Here is a 15,217-nt window from a genome sequence, read left to right on the forward strand (position 1 = left end):
AGTTCTTATTTCCCATATTTGAATGTTATGTTAGGGATTTTATAAATCACCTAATACCTGCAGCAAAGAGAGAAACAAACAACTACACGTTTACCTTACTGCAATCAGGGCAGATCTGCTCACAAAGTGAGGCTCATGAAACTGCAAAGAGATGCTGCCCTGAGAGCTTTACATTTCTCATAAAATACATCTGGGGAATGAAAAACCTAATCATAATAATAAATCATAAAATTTCTATAACAGTGTGGAAATTTAAAGACTTTCAGAGTACAAATGAACTATTTCAAAGGTCAAATGAAATCTCCCAAAGAGTTCATTTATACTGTCAGTGTTTAAAGCTGTCCGCTATTCCAGTGTTACATGTTTAACTCCGGTGTCCAGTGTTAAAACAACACTTTGACCCAAATGATCACCGAGTTTGGTGTGTGCATGTGTGTGTGCATGCGCATTTGTGTATGTGCATGTGTGTGTGCATGCGCATGTGTATGTGCATGTGTGTGTGTGCGTGCATGTGTATGTGCATGTGTGTGTGTGTGCGCACATGTGTGTGTGTGGGCACACATGTGTGTGTGTGTGTGTGTGTGTGTGTGCGCACATGTGTATGCATATGTGTGCACGCATGTGTGTGTGTACGCGCATGTGCACATGCATGTGTGTGTGTGTGTGTGCGCATGCGTATGTGTGTGTGCATGTGTGCATGCATGTGTGTGCGCGCATGTGTCTGTGCATGTGTGTGTGAGCGCGTGTGTGTTTCCCGTCTCCAGAATGTGCTTTCACCAGGGTTGGAGTTGGCTTCGTTAAAACATTTTCCTTAAACTTTTCTTCATTAATCACCAAGTTCACATAAAAACGACTTACTTAGTTTGTAGATCCTGTTTTGTGTGTGAACAGGTTTTATAAATGAGGGCCCTGGGCAGCTTCTAGCTTTGTGGAGGACTGATGCAAGATGCTGTTGGGGGGCCCTAGTTAGACAAACTGTCATGGAGAAATTCCTAATCTACCAAATATCTACACACAACCACACGTGTCATACCAGCTTGCAGATGGCACTCACTGAATGACAGTGGAGTCAGCCAGTCTTATTTTTGACATTTGTTTTGGTCATACATACCACATTTAATTTTGAAAACATAAGAAATGAAGACAGGTATTTTTAATTCTCTGAGGTTAAGCTGAAGCATTAGCTTTGGGTGTCATGCATTTGCATAGTCCACATATAGCCAGAAGCAGCCTTGTACACATGCTCTGAATAGTGCAGTCATTGACATTTATGCTAATTGCTCAAATACATACTTGGACTTCATGTTTTCCTCAGGTTGTCGCTGTCCCTTTGGCTTGTACCTGCAGGGGGGGCTGTGTGTAAATGCCAGCCAATGCATCTGTCACTGGGATGGTGAAACATTACAGCCAGGACAGGTGGTCATCAGAGACCAGTGCACCACATGGTGAGTGACCCAAACTCAGTTTCAAATGTCCAGGTGTCACATATCTCTTAAAGAGGTCCTTCACTCATATTTAATACAGTTGCTGTGGTCTCTATAATAGAATAGACTTTAGTAACCCCAAAGTGGGGAGATTCACTTGTCCTCTGCAGTCCTCTGTTTTCTCGTTTCTACACCCTGTACACTGTAAAAGTTACATTGGTCTCAATGTTGCATACTCAGAGTCAATTTTACACTCATTAGAGTTAAATTCCATTTTGGAGTAAAACTTCTTTAACTCTCACAATTGTTAAATTACTTTGACTCTATCAGATAAGTAACACTCAAAGTGTTATTTCAGTATGACACTGCTATTTTTAGTGTTGTTCTAAATTAACTCCATGACAAATCTGAAATTTTAACTCTTAACAGTGTTAATATTGTTACAGCTGTTGAATCAGGAAGCTGGCTCATGTGTCACACACCACATGACTGCAAAAAAGTCAATGGGAGCAGAACTAAATGCGAAGCATTCAGCTGACCACTTAGCATGGACCACACCTTATAATGAAAAGTGGAACAACACAGCAATGTCATTCCTTTGAACGACCTCCTCACTAACGGTGCCAACATGGCACAAGTAACACCACATTTGCAACAGTGAGCAAAGAAATACCTATGAACAATACCCCCCCCCCCCCCCTTCAAAAAAAGGCATGCATAAAGACCCCAAAATAAGACAAACCAACTAAAAACATGACTACCCACAATGCACCTTGCCCTCTGCAACTGAAGAAGGAGAGGAAGAAGAAGGCGGAGCTTACTAGAGTACTTTTTACACTGCTTTGGAGTCATTTTCATCAACACTATAGTATAGAGTAATAGTAACTCCAAAAGAGTAAATTTTCTTTAACACTTGACAGGTAACACTATAAAGTGTCATTTAAAAAATATGTTTTAACTCTGAAAATTAACAGCAACACTGCAGTACAAAGGGAGGTTTTTACGCTGAATTTATTTTTCTTTTTTTTCCCCCCGTGTCCTGTCTGGCTGTGAAGGAATCAGAATTGATGTCTGAATGCTGGTGACAAGCCTTACAGATTTACTCTCAGGTGGAGCATCAAAGCGTCTGCTTTTAATGTCACGCCTGATACTTAAAACGTTATAGTTGTTGTTTTTGAATGTTTTTAATTCTGACCAGACACAGAGACAGAGGAGAGAGAGAAAGGAAGAGATGGGGGGGGAAGGGGTTGTTCCACAAAAATAAACAATAATTAACAAGAGTCTGCTTCTAGCCCTGCAGAAAGAGAGGAGGGAAAAAAAGCAATAAAACAAAAAAAAGGGGACACAACAACAATACAATGAGATCCAGTTATCACTGCTTCAGCTTGATGAAGAAATATATACTCAACATTGTTTAACTGAACAATCACACAATGATAAATCACAGTGCATTAGGTGCTCACCATAGCCTTAAGACATGTGTTGAACGTGCCCAAGTCCATACTTATGAGAGCACCATGTGAGCACCTGTGTGTGTACACGCGCTTGTTTATGTAAGGTTTCTCTATAGGAGCATCCAAGAGAGTGTGAGGGGCCACAGATCTGCCCCCCAAAGATGTGCAGGAGACGGAGGGAGCTCCAAGTCCCAGAGATCCAGGAGCTGCCCCAGAGAACAGGAATTCCAGGGAGACTGCGACCAGAAAAGCCCCCGCTCCCCTTGAGAGGCACAGAGGATCACCCCGGTGGGCCACAAACAGCAGCCAGCAGAGTCCCGGGAGATATCGGCGGCAAGCCCACAGACCCGCCCGCAGCCTCCCACCCCCTAGCCGGCCGAGCCCGGGACCCAATAACCCGGGACCCAGGGGCGACCACCCCCGCCGGGGACCCAGCAGAGCCCAGGGACCCAGACCCCACCAGGCAGCCACCGGGATTGGTCAGGCAGATGCCAAAAATCTTCAACTCCCTGACCTGGGAGCCACGACCCAGGCAGACCAAGGCACCGCAGGGAGAGGGGAGACGAAGATCTATATCATCAAAAGAAGTCCCAGGAGAAGGGAGGAGTCAAAGGTCCCACCTGACATATACAGTTATACACAAACACAGTCACACACTCCCTCCCTCGTGCTCACACATACACATACAACCAAAGACTTACAAAAATGCATGCCGGACACCCACTCATGCTCCCCATACACACCCTATTCACTCTGGTCGCGGTGCTGTTGCACATGGGGTACAACCATTACCGGTTCCCAGAGTTCAACCCTTTTTGCTGGGGTGCTGATGAGCAGGCTCCCCCGCCCAACACTGAGCACAGCAACCCACCACCCCAGACCCCAACCGGACGGCCGGATCTCCCTCCTAGCCTCCAGCCCCAGGAAGCCAAGCGACAACAGAGGTGTGGTAAGACCCCTAATCTCCCTCCGCCTGCTCCAATATGGTGTTGGTGCATGTTGATGAGGTGTATTCCATGGCTGTGGTGAGCGGGCAGTGCGGGCATTGTCCGGCCTATGCCAGCTGATGCCACCTTACACCCCCACTCCCCCCACAACCCTCAGTGTCTAAATGCAGTTTAAAATTGGAAGTGGGCACCGGCACTTGGGATGAGGCTGAGGGATTCCCCTGCCAAATGCAGATGGATGTGCTCACTCCCAAGGCCCTAAGTGTGTGTTTGCTTGGAATGTCATTGGTGGAAGTGTTTAAGGTGCAAATAAAATTGGGGCGCAGGTTACCACAGGAATGCGGAAATGGGGTCCATACCCGCACTCCTTGACTTGTCCACCCCCCAAGGTCCTATGTGCATGTTTGTGTGATGATGTGAGGGAGCAGGAGGAGAGAAATTTGTGGGGATGGGGAGGAATGGCTGGTTGGGCTTAGCCCTCCAGGGAGCCAGCTCCCCCATTGACCCCAATAGGCACCTCTGTTGTCAAAATGCCACCCAGAGCATGGAGACCCCCAGCCCATCCTGCCAGGGTCCAAAGCAGCAGCATCACAGAGCCTCACGGAGTCTGAGGGCACCAACCCAGCCCCATCCCAATAAAATATCTACGCCTATCCCTACATTTGCACAACTTTCGGATTATAAAAGACGTAGGACATCCAGTTAAGGTTGGGTCCTCCCCCTCCTGGACTTCCCCCTCCCCTGTGATGGGACAGCAGAGGAGCCAAGGTCTACCCGAGGCCCCTGAACCCGAGTCAGGCACTGCTGCAAGTTCCCCCTGGCAGCATACATGTCAGGACCTGACCCCCAAGGCCCTGCCCAGATCCCCACACAGGGCCGGCCACCCCCACACCCCGAGCCCCCAGGCTCCCACCCAGACCTACCAAGGGGCAATGCAGCTGCCGGGCAGTGACCCATGGCCACCGCCAAGACCTCCAAGGGGCCCCACTCACAACCGCCAGTAGTCCACCCCCCTAGGCAACCCAAGCACCTCTCCACCCCCCTAGGCAACCCAAGCACCTCCACAGGGGGACAACGGTCCCCCAGTCCCAGACACCCCTAGTGAACCCACCTCCAGGGAACGTCCAGATACTCCAAACTCAGACCCTCCACCCACATTATCCCGTAGGACAATATCAATGGTCCCCCATCATCGCTATGTGATGGAACCGATCAAAGGAGCCCAGAGAGATTGATATGAAGTGGAAGCAGCGGCTATATCAAGTGTAATATGATCTAACAAAAGATTTCTATACTGGTTGATGCAAAGAGTATCTCTATTTTTCCAATTCAAGAGGATAGATTTTTTTAACGTGTCCTGTCTGGCTGTGAAGCAAGCAGAATTGATGTCTGAATGCTGGTGACAAGCCTTACAGATTTATTCTCAGGTGGAGCATCAAAGCGTTTGCTTTTAATGTCACGCCTGATACTTAAAACGTTATTGTTATTGTTGTTGAATGCTTTGTATTTCCGACCAGACACGGAGACAGAGGTGAAAGAGAAAGGAAAAGAAAAGGTGGTGAGAGAGAGAGAGGGGGGGGGGGGGGGTCCACAAAAATAAACAAAAATGAGCAAGAGTCTGCTTCTAGACCTGCAGAAAAAAAAGACAAAAAAAAAACAAAGGGACACAAAAAAAGGGACACAACAACAATACAACAAGATCTACCTATCACTGCGTCAACTTGATGAAAAGAAAAAATATATATATATAATCAATATTGCTTAACTGAAGAATCACGATAATAAATCACAACGCATTAAGTTCCCACCATAGTCTTAAGACCTGTGTTTAACGTGCCCAAGCCCATACTTTTGAGAGCACCATGTGAGCACCTGTGTGTGTACACGCGCTTGTTTATTTAAGGTTTTTCTATAGGAGCGCCCAACAGAGAGTGTGAGGGACCACAGATCCGCCCCCCAAAGATGTGCAGAAGACAGGGGGAGCTCCAAGTCCCAGAGATCCAGGCACTGCCCCAGAACGCAGGAACCCCAAGGAGACTGCAACCAGGAAGGCCCCCGCCCCCCTCGAGAGGCACAGAGGATCGCCCCGGGGGGCCACAACCAGCAGCCGGCAGAGTCCCCGGAGATATCAGCGGCAAGCCCACAGGCCCGCCCGCAGCCTCCCACCCCCTAGCCGGCCGAGCGCGGGACCCAGCGACCCGGGACCCAGGGGCGACCACCCCCGCCGGGGACCCAGCAGAGCCCAGGGACCCAGACCCCACCAGGCAGCCACCGGGATCTAACAGGCAGATGCCAAAATCTTAAACCCCCAGACCCGGTTGCCACGAACACTCAGGCAGACCAAGGCACAAGCCCCCGCACCAGGTGTGGCAGGGGGAGGGGGGACAGAGATCTATATCATCAAGAGAAGTTCCAGGAGAGGGGAGGACCCAAAGGCCCCACCTGACATATACAGTCATACACAAACACAGTCACACACTCCCTCCCTCATTCTCACACATGCACATACAACCCAAGACTTACAAAAATGCACGCCGGACACCCACTCATGCTCCCCATACACACCCTATTCACTCTGGTCCCGGTACTGCTGCACATTGGGTACAACCATCACCGGTAACCAGAGTTTGACCCTTTCTGCTGGGGTGCTGATGAGCAGGCTCCCCCGCCCAATGCTGAGCACAGCAACCCACCACCCCAGACCCCAACCAGATGGCCAGATCTCCCTCCTAGCCTCCAGCCCCAGGAAGCCTAGCAACAACAGAGGTGGCTAAGACCCCTAGTCTCCCTCCGCCTGCTCCAATATAGTGTTGTGTGATCATGAGGTGTATTCCATGGCTGTGGTGAGTGGGCAGTGCGGGCATCATCCAGCATATGCCAGCTGATGCCACTGCACCACCCCACTTACACCCTCAGCCATCAGTGTCTAAGTGCGGTTTAAAATTGGAAGTGGGCACCGCCACTCGGGAGGAGGCTGAAATATCCCCCTGCCAAATGCCATTGAATGTGCTCACTCCCAAGGCCCTAAGTGTGTGTTTGTGTGAAATGTCGTCAGTGGAAGTGTATAAGGTGCAAATAAAATTGGGGGGCAGGTTTCCACAGGAATGCGGAAATGGGGTCCATACCCGCACTCCCTGACTTGCCTACCCCCCAAGGTCCTATGTGTATGTTTGTGTGATGATGTGAGGGAGCAGGAGGAGAGAAATATGCGGGGATGGGGAGGAATGGCTGGTTGGGCTTAGCCCTCCAGGGAGCCAGCTCCCCTACTGGCCCCAATAGGCACCTCTGTTGTCAAACTGCCACCCAGGGCATGGACACCCCAGCCCATCCTGCCAGGGCCCAAAGCAGCAGCATTACAGAGCCTCACGGAGTCCGAGGGCACCAACCCAGCCCCACCCCAGCAGAATATCTATGCCCACCCCTGCATTTGCACAACTTCCAGAATATATAAGACATGGGACATCCAGGTAAGGTTGGGTCCTCCCCCTCCTGGACCTCCCCCTCCCCTGTGATGGAACGGCAGAGTTGCCAAGGTCTACCTGAGGCCCCCGAACCCGAGCCAGGCACTGCTGGGTGTCCCTGCCTTCTTCCCGGCAGCATACATGTCAGGACCCGACCCCCAAGGCCCCACCCAGATCCCCACACGGGGCCGGCCACCCCCAAACCCCGAGCCCCCAGGCCCCCACCCAGACCCGCCCAGGGGCATTGCAGCCGCCAGGCAGTGACCCATGGCCACCGCCAAGATCACCAAGGGGCCCCACTCACAACCGCCAGCAGTCCACCCCCCGAGGCAACCCAAGCACCTCCAGAGGGGGGCAACGGCCCCCCAGTCCCAGACACCCCCCAGTGAACCCACCTCCAGGGAATATCCGGATACTCCCAACTCAGACCCCACACCCCCCCCACCCACACCATCCCGCAGGACAACATCAACAGCCCCCCACCCCCGCTATGTGATGGAACCGATCAAAGGAGCCCAGAGAGATTCATCTGAAGTGGAAGCATAGGCTATATCAAGTGCAATATGATCTAACAAAAGATTTCTATACTGGTTAATGCAGAGAGTTTCTTTATTTTTCCAATTCAAGAGGATAGATTTCTTAGCGATGCATATGGCAGTCAGAACCACGTGAGCCAAAGATGTTTCAATCAGGACATCGTCCAGGTTTCCCAGTAAACAAAGAGAGGGGGTGGTTGGGATATGTCATTTCAGACACTTTGACAGGTCTTCACATACTCTACCCCAAAATTCCTGGACAGGTGGACAGGACCACAGTGCGTGAATGTAATTGTCAGGAATGTTGTTTGTGCAGTGTGTACAGGTGTCAGACGACACAAACCCCATCTTGAACATCCGATGACCTGTATAGTGTACTCTGTGTAGAATTTTGTACTGAATTAATTGTAAATTGAGTGTCTGATCATTTTAAAAGTTTTTAAACAAGTTTGGGACCAGAAGTTCTGGTCAAAGCTGACTGATAGATCCACCTCCCATTTTTCAATAGGGATTGCTATTCTATTGTCTATTTTGGACAGTGTCTTATATACTTTAGACAGTAGTTTGGTGGGTTTGAGATTATAGAAGTCAAATACCCTTGGTGGTGTTTGTAATTCTATTTTATTGAGCTTAAATTTTTGTTTTACTACAGATTTAATTTGGTGGTATTCTAAAAAGCTATTATCTATTCCAAATTGGGAGACTATTCTATTAAATGGAACGAAGTCCAGTCCTTCATATATGTGTTCCAGGTATAGGATTCCTTTATGTTTCCATTCCGGAAGGTTCATCATTTTGTTATTTTGCAAAATATCAGGACTATTCCAGATAGGTGTGCGTCTGCATGGTATTAGTGAAGACTCGGTCATTTTTCTAAATGTTTTTTTCACACACAGTGACAAGGATTGTCAAGAAAGCGTGTTCGCCATGCTCATGTCAAATTAAACTGATCACAAAACACAGATTTACTTTCTTTATTTCGTTTTCCTCATCCAACCCGCATAAATCCCTGTGTGTCCTCCTGCGGCACTCCCGAAGGACAACAGGCAAAACAAGACAAAAAAGTCTGATGTGTTGTATAAAAACTGCTATTTTTAGCATATTTTTTTTAGGTCCGACGTGTTGCTACCAGACGTACAGTGTGAGCAGTCAGGTCGCATCCAAGAACTGGGTCGTACAGTGTGAGCACATGATTCGTGAGATCTGCCCTGCGAGGAAGTTGTACAGTTTGAGCTGAAGCTGAGTGCTACGAGTGAAACAGTCACACAGTGTCCGCCCAGCTTATGGTGCATCAATAAACCCCATCATCACTGAGGAGTTCTGTCTCAAAGATGAACTGCTTCCTTCAGGCCATTGATTCACAGATCTGTTCCCAGCTTGGATCTAAAACCGAACTGGTGGTGTGTCGTTATATAGTGAGAAAGTCGATCAAGCAATATCTTTTCCAGTACCTTAGAAACAACACTAGCTAAGGCTATTGGCCTGTAGTTATCCAGGCTCCCAACTTTACCAGTTTTGTTGTTGATGACAGGCACTAAGGTAACAGACAATAAAGAGTCAGGCAGCAGACCATGGGTCATGAACCCAGAGAAGCAAAGGGCCAGGCGTACAGCAATCCTGGAGCTTGCAAACTTCAGATGTTCTGCTGAGAATTTATCTGAGCCTGTTGCCTTGTTGTTAGACAAGTGTGCTATGGCTTGTCGCACCTCACAGGGAGTGATAATCACTGCATCCCTGCTAGTAACATTTCCTACCTTGTATGGCTCACCTTTGACACAGTCATACAAGTCAAAGTACTTGTCTCCATAACTCTGCTATATTATCAGCCCCAGAGACTCCCTCTATGGCACTGGGCAGTGCAGTATTAGTCATGTTCAAAGTCCTCACCTCATTCCAGAAGCCCCTCACATTATTAGATAAAAGCTTTTCAGCCATAGAGTCCGCTCTCAAGTTCTGTTCATGGTTTACAATGTAGCGAATGTCATATTTATACCTCGCTCTGGTAAGCTTTTTATATTCCAGGACCGACCCTGCTCTGGGTCTTCCTGCTTGGATCCATGCCTGATGTGCTAGCTTGGCTTCTGCTTGATGTGTTGCCTCATACTTTTTCCATCCTGGCTTGATGTTAACAGTCTGGGAAGAAAATTAAAAATGTTAAAAATTTTGTGATGGCGAGCTATTGACTCAGACGTTACACCTAACAAATACGATAACAGATTCAAAGCATGGATCTCCAACAGGTGAACCAGCTACACGTCCTTCATCCACGAGGGGGTGTTTCAAACATTTGAGACACTGAAGTAAAAACATGTGTTGGGATCTGATGATTTCTTTCAATATCTCCAAATTAGGCATTATTTTAATCAGAATATTAAAATACCTTCATCTAACCAAGAATTTTTACTAACCCTCATCTTACTAAGAAAAGCAATGTCACATTAAAATAACACAACTACATTCCACTATAATTGATTATAGTACTCTTCTATGATGTAAAACCGTTTATGCCCGCATCTCATGGATTGATTATTTGATTATTTTCCTCAGCTCTATCCTAAACCTCCCGGTCGGCCGTCAGGGGTGGGGGTGGGGGGTTTGCGCGGGGTTTGGGGGCCACAAAGAGAGGACTCGCAGGCCGGACGTGGCCCGCGGGCCGCCGTTTGCGGACTACTGTCTTAGGTTGTATGTGTATGTGTGAGCATGAGGGAGGGAGGGAGTGACTGTGTCTGTGTCTGTGTATGACTGTATATGTCAGGTGGGGCCTTTGACTCCTCCCCTCTCCTGGGACTTCTTTTGCTGCTTTACATCTCCGCCTCCCCTCTCCCTGCCACACTAGGTGTGGAGTGTGGTGCCTTGGGCTGCCTGAGTGTTCGCGGCTCCCGGGTCAGCTGGTTTAAGATTTTTGGCATCTGGCTGATTAATCCTGGTGGCTGCCTGGTGGGATCTGTGTCCCTGGGCTCTGTTGGGTCCCGGCGGGTCTGGTCGCCCCTGGGTCCCGGGTCGCTGGGTTCCGGGCTCGGCCAGCTGCTGGTTGTGGTCCCCGGGGCAATTCTCTGAGCCTTTTGAGGGGGGTTGGGGCTTTTCTAGTCACATTCTCCCTGGGGTCTCTGCGCTCTGGGGCAGCTCCTGGATCTCTGAGACTTGGAGCTCCTTCCATCTCCTACGCATCTTTGCGGGCAGATCTGTGGCCCCTCAAACTCTCTATTAGATGCTCCTATAGAGAAACCTTACACATACAAGCGCGAGTACTCAGAGGATACTCACACAGGTGCTCACATGGTGCTTTTCTAAGTATGCACTTGGGCACGTTCAACACATGTCTTAAGGCTGTGGTTGGCACTTAATGCACTGTGATTTATTATAGTGATTGTCCTGTAAAAGAGTTGATTATCTATTTCGTCATCAGGTTGACGCAGTGATAGTTTGCTCCTGTTGTATTGTTGTTTGTTGTGTTTCTCCTTCTGCAGGACTAAAAGCAGACTCTTGTTCATCATTGATTGTTTATTTTTGTGGAACCCCCCCTTCCTTTTGTCTCTTCCATTTTCTTTCACCTCTTTCTCCGTGTCTGGTCGGAATTTTAAGCATTCAAAAAACAAAAACAATAAAGTTTTAAGTGTCAGGTGTGACATTAAAGCAGAAGCTTTGATGCTCCACCTGAGAGTAAATCTGTAAGGCTTGTCACCAGCATTCAGACATTAATTCTGTTTGCTCCACAACCAGACAGGACACGGGGAAAAAAATAAATAAATAAAAGTACCAGCTGGACTGGTTTGCTGGTGTCTTGGTCGAATCCAGCTCACAGAAGCCCGAATGAGCTCCAGAACTGGGTGACAGGCGTCTCTCCCTCTCTCTAAGCTAAACTATGTTAGGTGAACGGATACCAACTGTCACGATACGGCAGGAGGAGGTCGAACCCAGAATGCAGAACCCAGAATGACTTGAGGGAGGAGAGGTTGTAAGAAAATAAATTCCTTTTATTAAGGAGGAGAAGCAAAATCCAAAAGGCACAAAGGACCTGGGAAACTCGAGGAGGACAAAAACAAGGCTGACAACATCAACAATGGGCCGACAACACAGTTAGACACAGACAGGGTTATATACACAGGGTCTGGGTGATTAAGGTAATTAGACACAGGTGAAACTAAGAACCGAGAGCAGGAGCAGGGGAGGAAACCAGACTGGGAAGGAAGCAAAAATGAACCAAAGGGAGATACTGACACAAGGGGAAACTAGAGAGGGCTGGGGAACACAAGGAGACACATGAGGGGGACGCAGGACATGACAATCAACGAATATGAGACAGTTGACAAACGCTCATTAGTACACAGTAATGTACTAATGAGTAACGTACTAAAAAGTGTTAAATAAGCAGTGTCAGAGTATGGGAACTCTGTCAGTCAATTCATTGAAATTCAGTGTAAAATACCTGCCTTTGTCCTGTGGTGTTGGTGTTAATTTTCAGAGTTAAAACAGATTTTTCTGAAAAGACGCTTTATAGTATAACCTTTCAGATGTAGAAGACTATTTTCTATCAGAAGCTGAAGCAGGAGATAGGTGTAGGAGACTATTTTCTATCAGAAGCTGAAATAGGAGATAGGTGTAGGAGACTATTTTATATCAGAAGCTAATGCAGGAGATAGGTGTAGGAGACTATTTTCTATCAGAAACTAATGCAGGAGATAGGATTCTTTGTTATTATTATTTGGAATTATTTATAGTAAATAACTGTTTTAAACTGCTAGCATGTGTGAAGATGGACAAGTCACCTGCAACACATCCCGCTGTTTGCCAATCTGCACCTGGTCTGTCTGGTCATCATGGTCACCATGTCTTGCATCCTGTGGTGTTGGGCTACAGCAGCGCTACAGGTGAGCAGCTTTCCTGAACAAGATTCTGTCCAAGTTTCAGCCATCAGCTGATCATTTCAGGTGAATGTGGAGGTGGTCCTTCTTCTCTTTTCCATGCACAACTACCACTATGCTGACAGAAGGTACACTGTCATTAGGTCTGAAAGCCTCACCTTGACTTGGTTTTGTCTGACCATGAAATATTTCTCCAGAAGACACAGGTTTTGTTCATGTGGACAACAGCAGATGCCAGTCAAGATTGAAGGCGTCTGTTTCTGTACTCTCTCAGCCCATGGGGATATGAGACAGGCTTCACTGTGTTCCAGCATGCTCCTGATCATGGTCCACACAAGCCATGGTGGTTCCTGAACATCAGAACCAATTTCCTTTCCTTACATGTTGGCTAAGTCCAGTAAAAGACATTCTACGAGGTGTTCCACTGTGTGCATTGTCTACCAAGCCACGTATTCAGTAACTAATTATGTACAAGTCAATGCTCAACTTTTTATTTGAATAATCAACACCAGCTGTTATTTAATGTGGTTTGGTGTTGATCTTGCATTTGGTCATTGATCACAATCCCATGACGCTCCTTAGTCACCACCCACCCATCCACCGATTTACGCCTAGCCCGCACTTCCCTCCTGTATTTCTGCACCACCACCTCTGTAAAAGTAGCCTAATGATAGCAACGGTGTTTCTCCAGCGTTGTTCAAATGATCTGCCACGTATAAACCAAACACAGTCATGGTACATCTGAGTTATGTTTGCTTAGGTCAGCGATGGTTCCAGCAGAATCAGACCAAGTCCAGCTTTGTCCAGGAGACTCCTCTGAGTCCCGGCGTTGCTCCCGCCCATGCCTCTCTGGTACGCCACCCCATCCAACAGTGATTCTATCATTTGTAGAAATGTTTAGTTTGGTGTTTTTACTTGTGCCACAGCATATGGATCCACATTTCCAGACCAACCCTGTCAGTAATGACTACTTTTGTGTTCATCATGGTGTGCAGTCCTACCTGATGGTGTGTGGACTGACTGGTCCGAGTGCAGTAAAACGTGTCTCAGCCACGTAGACAACGTGGGAGTCCGACGACGATTTCGTAGCTGCAATCATACACTATTAATGTTCAACCACACACATACACCACGTTTGTGTGATGAAGATGACGAGGAGCAGGAGCCTTGCAACACTGTGCCCTGTCCAGGTAGGGTAAGGAAACCCCTTTTCCACCAATCAGCGGCTGGTAAACATCGAAACCTCTCTAGGTTGATCTCATTGGTATTTTTCAGTGCATGGTGGATGGTCGCTCTGGACCCAGTGGTCTCAATGTTCAGCTGAATGTAGCTGTGGTGTTCAGACCAGGGAGAGGTTCTGTACTTCACCTGCACAACAACACGGAGGTAAAATGTGCACCGGGCCTCACATGCAAACACGGGCCTGCAACGCTCATCCCTGTTTAGGTATGCCTTCGTGCTCCTGGAACAAATGAATGTCATGCTTATTTTTTAAAGCATTATCCCACTCAAGCATCGGCCTTTGGCTTCCTCTAGGTGTTTGTCCGGAGGGCATGGTGAACATGACAGCTGCTGAGTGTGAAGGTCAAGGCGGAGCATGTCCATGGGTGTGTTCAGATATGACTTCCCCAGAGGTCCAGTGTGCCACCACCTGCTACGATGGCTGCTACTGCGCACCGGGCTCCTTCCTATTCAACAACAGCTGTGTGCCTTTAGAACAGTGCCCATGTTACCACCAGGGGGAGCTACACCCAGCAGGTGCCATCCTGCCTGTTGACTCGTGTAACAACTGGTACCATGTCATCTCATTCTAAGTGAAGTTCACCTACTATTCAAACCTGCTGTTGCTGCAGGAATGTGCTTCATTTTCTTTCCACCGTGTCTCCAACAGCACCTGCACTAATGGAAAGATGGAGTGTGAGACAGTTCCCTGCCCTGGTCAGTTATTTATACAGAGTTTCAAACCATATTGTGTTTTCACCAGTAAACCAGCTCCATGTCTGTGTTTTATCCTAGTGGACTGTGGCTGGAGCAGCTGGACACAGTGGAGTGGTTGCAGTCGAACTTGTGATGTCGGTGTCAGAAAGAGGTACCGCTCAGGAAACAACCCACCTCCAGCCTTTGGGGGACATCCCTGCAAAGGAGAGAGAGTCGGGATTGACACCTGCAGCACTGAACCCTGCTTTGGTGAGAAGGAGGGATGAATAAAGCTGGTTCTACACAATTTGTGTTTGAAATGTCCATAAAGTCCATTTGTGATGTGTCTGGAGGTGTAAAAGAGCCATGGACCATGTGGTCAGCATGTTCGGTGACGTGTGGAGGAGGTTACAGGACTCGAACCCGTGGACCCATCAGAATCCATGGCACTTCTCAGCAGTTCAGCGCCTGCAACCTGCAGCCTTGTGGTACCTGTGGATGACACACAGCACTGTTGTCAGGGCAAACGTTCACGTTGACTGATTTCATTGGAGAGTACTCTCTTGTCAGAGACGTGACATTTGATGCATACTGCTTTTGAAACCAAAGGATGATG

General features: G+C 48.0%; 1 protein-coding gene across 1 annotated transcript in view; it reads left to right on the top strand.

Moving 5' to 3' along the window:
* The window catches only part of sspo (SCO-spondin), a 603,219-nt gene that overhangs the window by 367,718 nt on the left and 220,284 nt on the right, over nucleotides 1–15,217 (top strand). The window contains 9 exon segments of the mRNA XM_054751251.2: nucleotides 1,316–1,445; nucleotides 12,565–12,690; nucleotides 13,445–13,536; nucleotides 13,680–13,874; nucleotides 13,960–14,130; nucleotides 14,221–14,476; nucleotides 14,576–14,622; nucleotides 14,701–14,871; nucleotides 14,955–15,089. Coding sequence (XP_054607226.2) covers nucleotides 1,316–1,445; nucleotides 12,565–12,690; nucleotides 13,445–13,536; nucleotides 13,680–13,874; nucleotides 13,960–14,130; nucleotides 14,221–14,476; nucleotides 14,576–14,622; nucleotides 14,701–14,871; nucleotides 14,955–15,089 — 1,323 coding nt within the window.

The sequence above is a fragment of the Nothobranchius furzeri genome, chromosome 7, assembly GCF_043380555.1.
Source record: "Nothobranchius furzeri strain GRZ-AD chromosome 7, NfurGRZ-RIMD1, whole genome shotgun sequence".
NCBI lineage: Eukaryota > Metazoa > Chordata > Actinopteri > Cyprinodontiformes > Nothobranchiidae > Nothobranchius > Nothobranchius furzeri.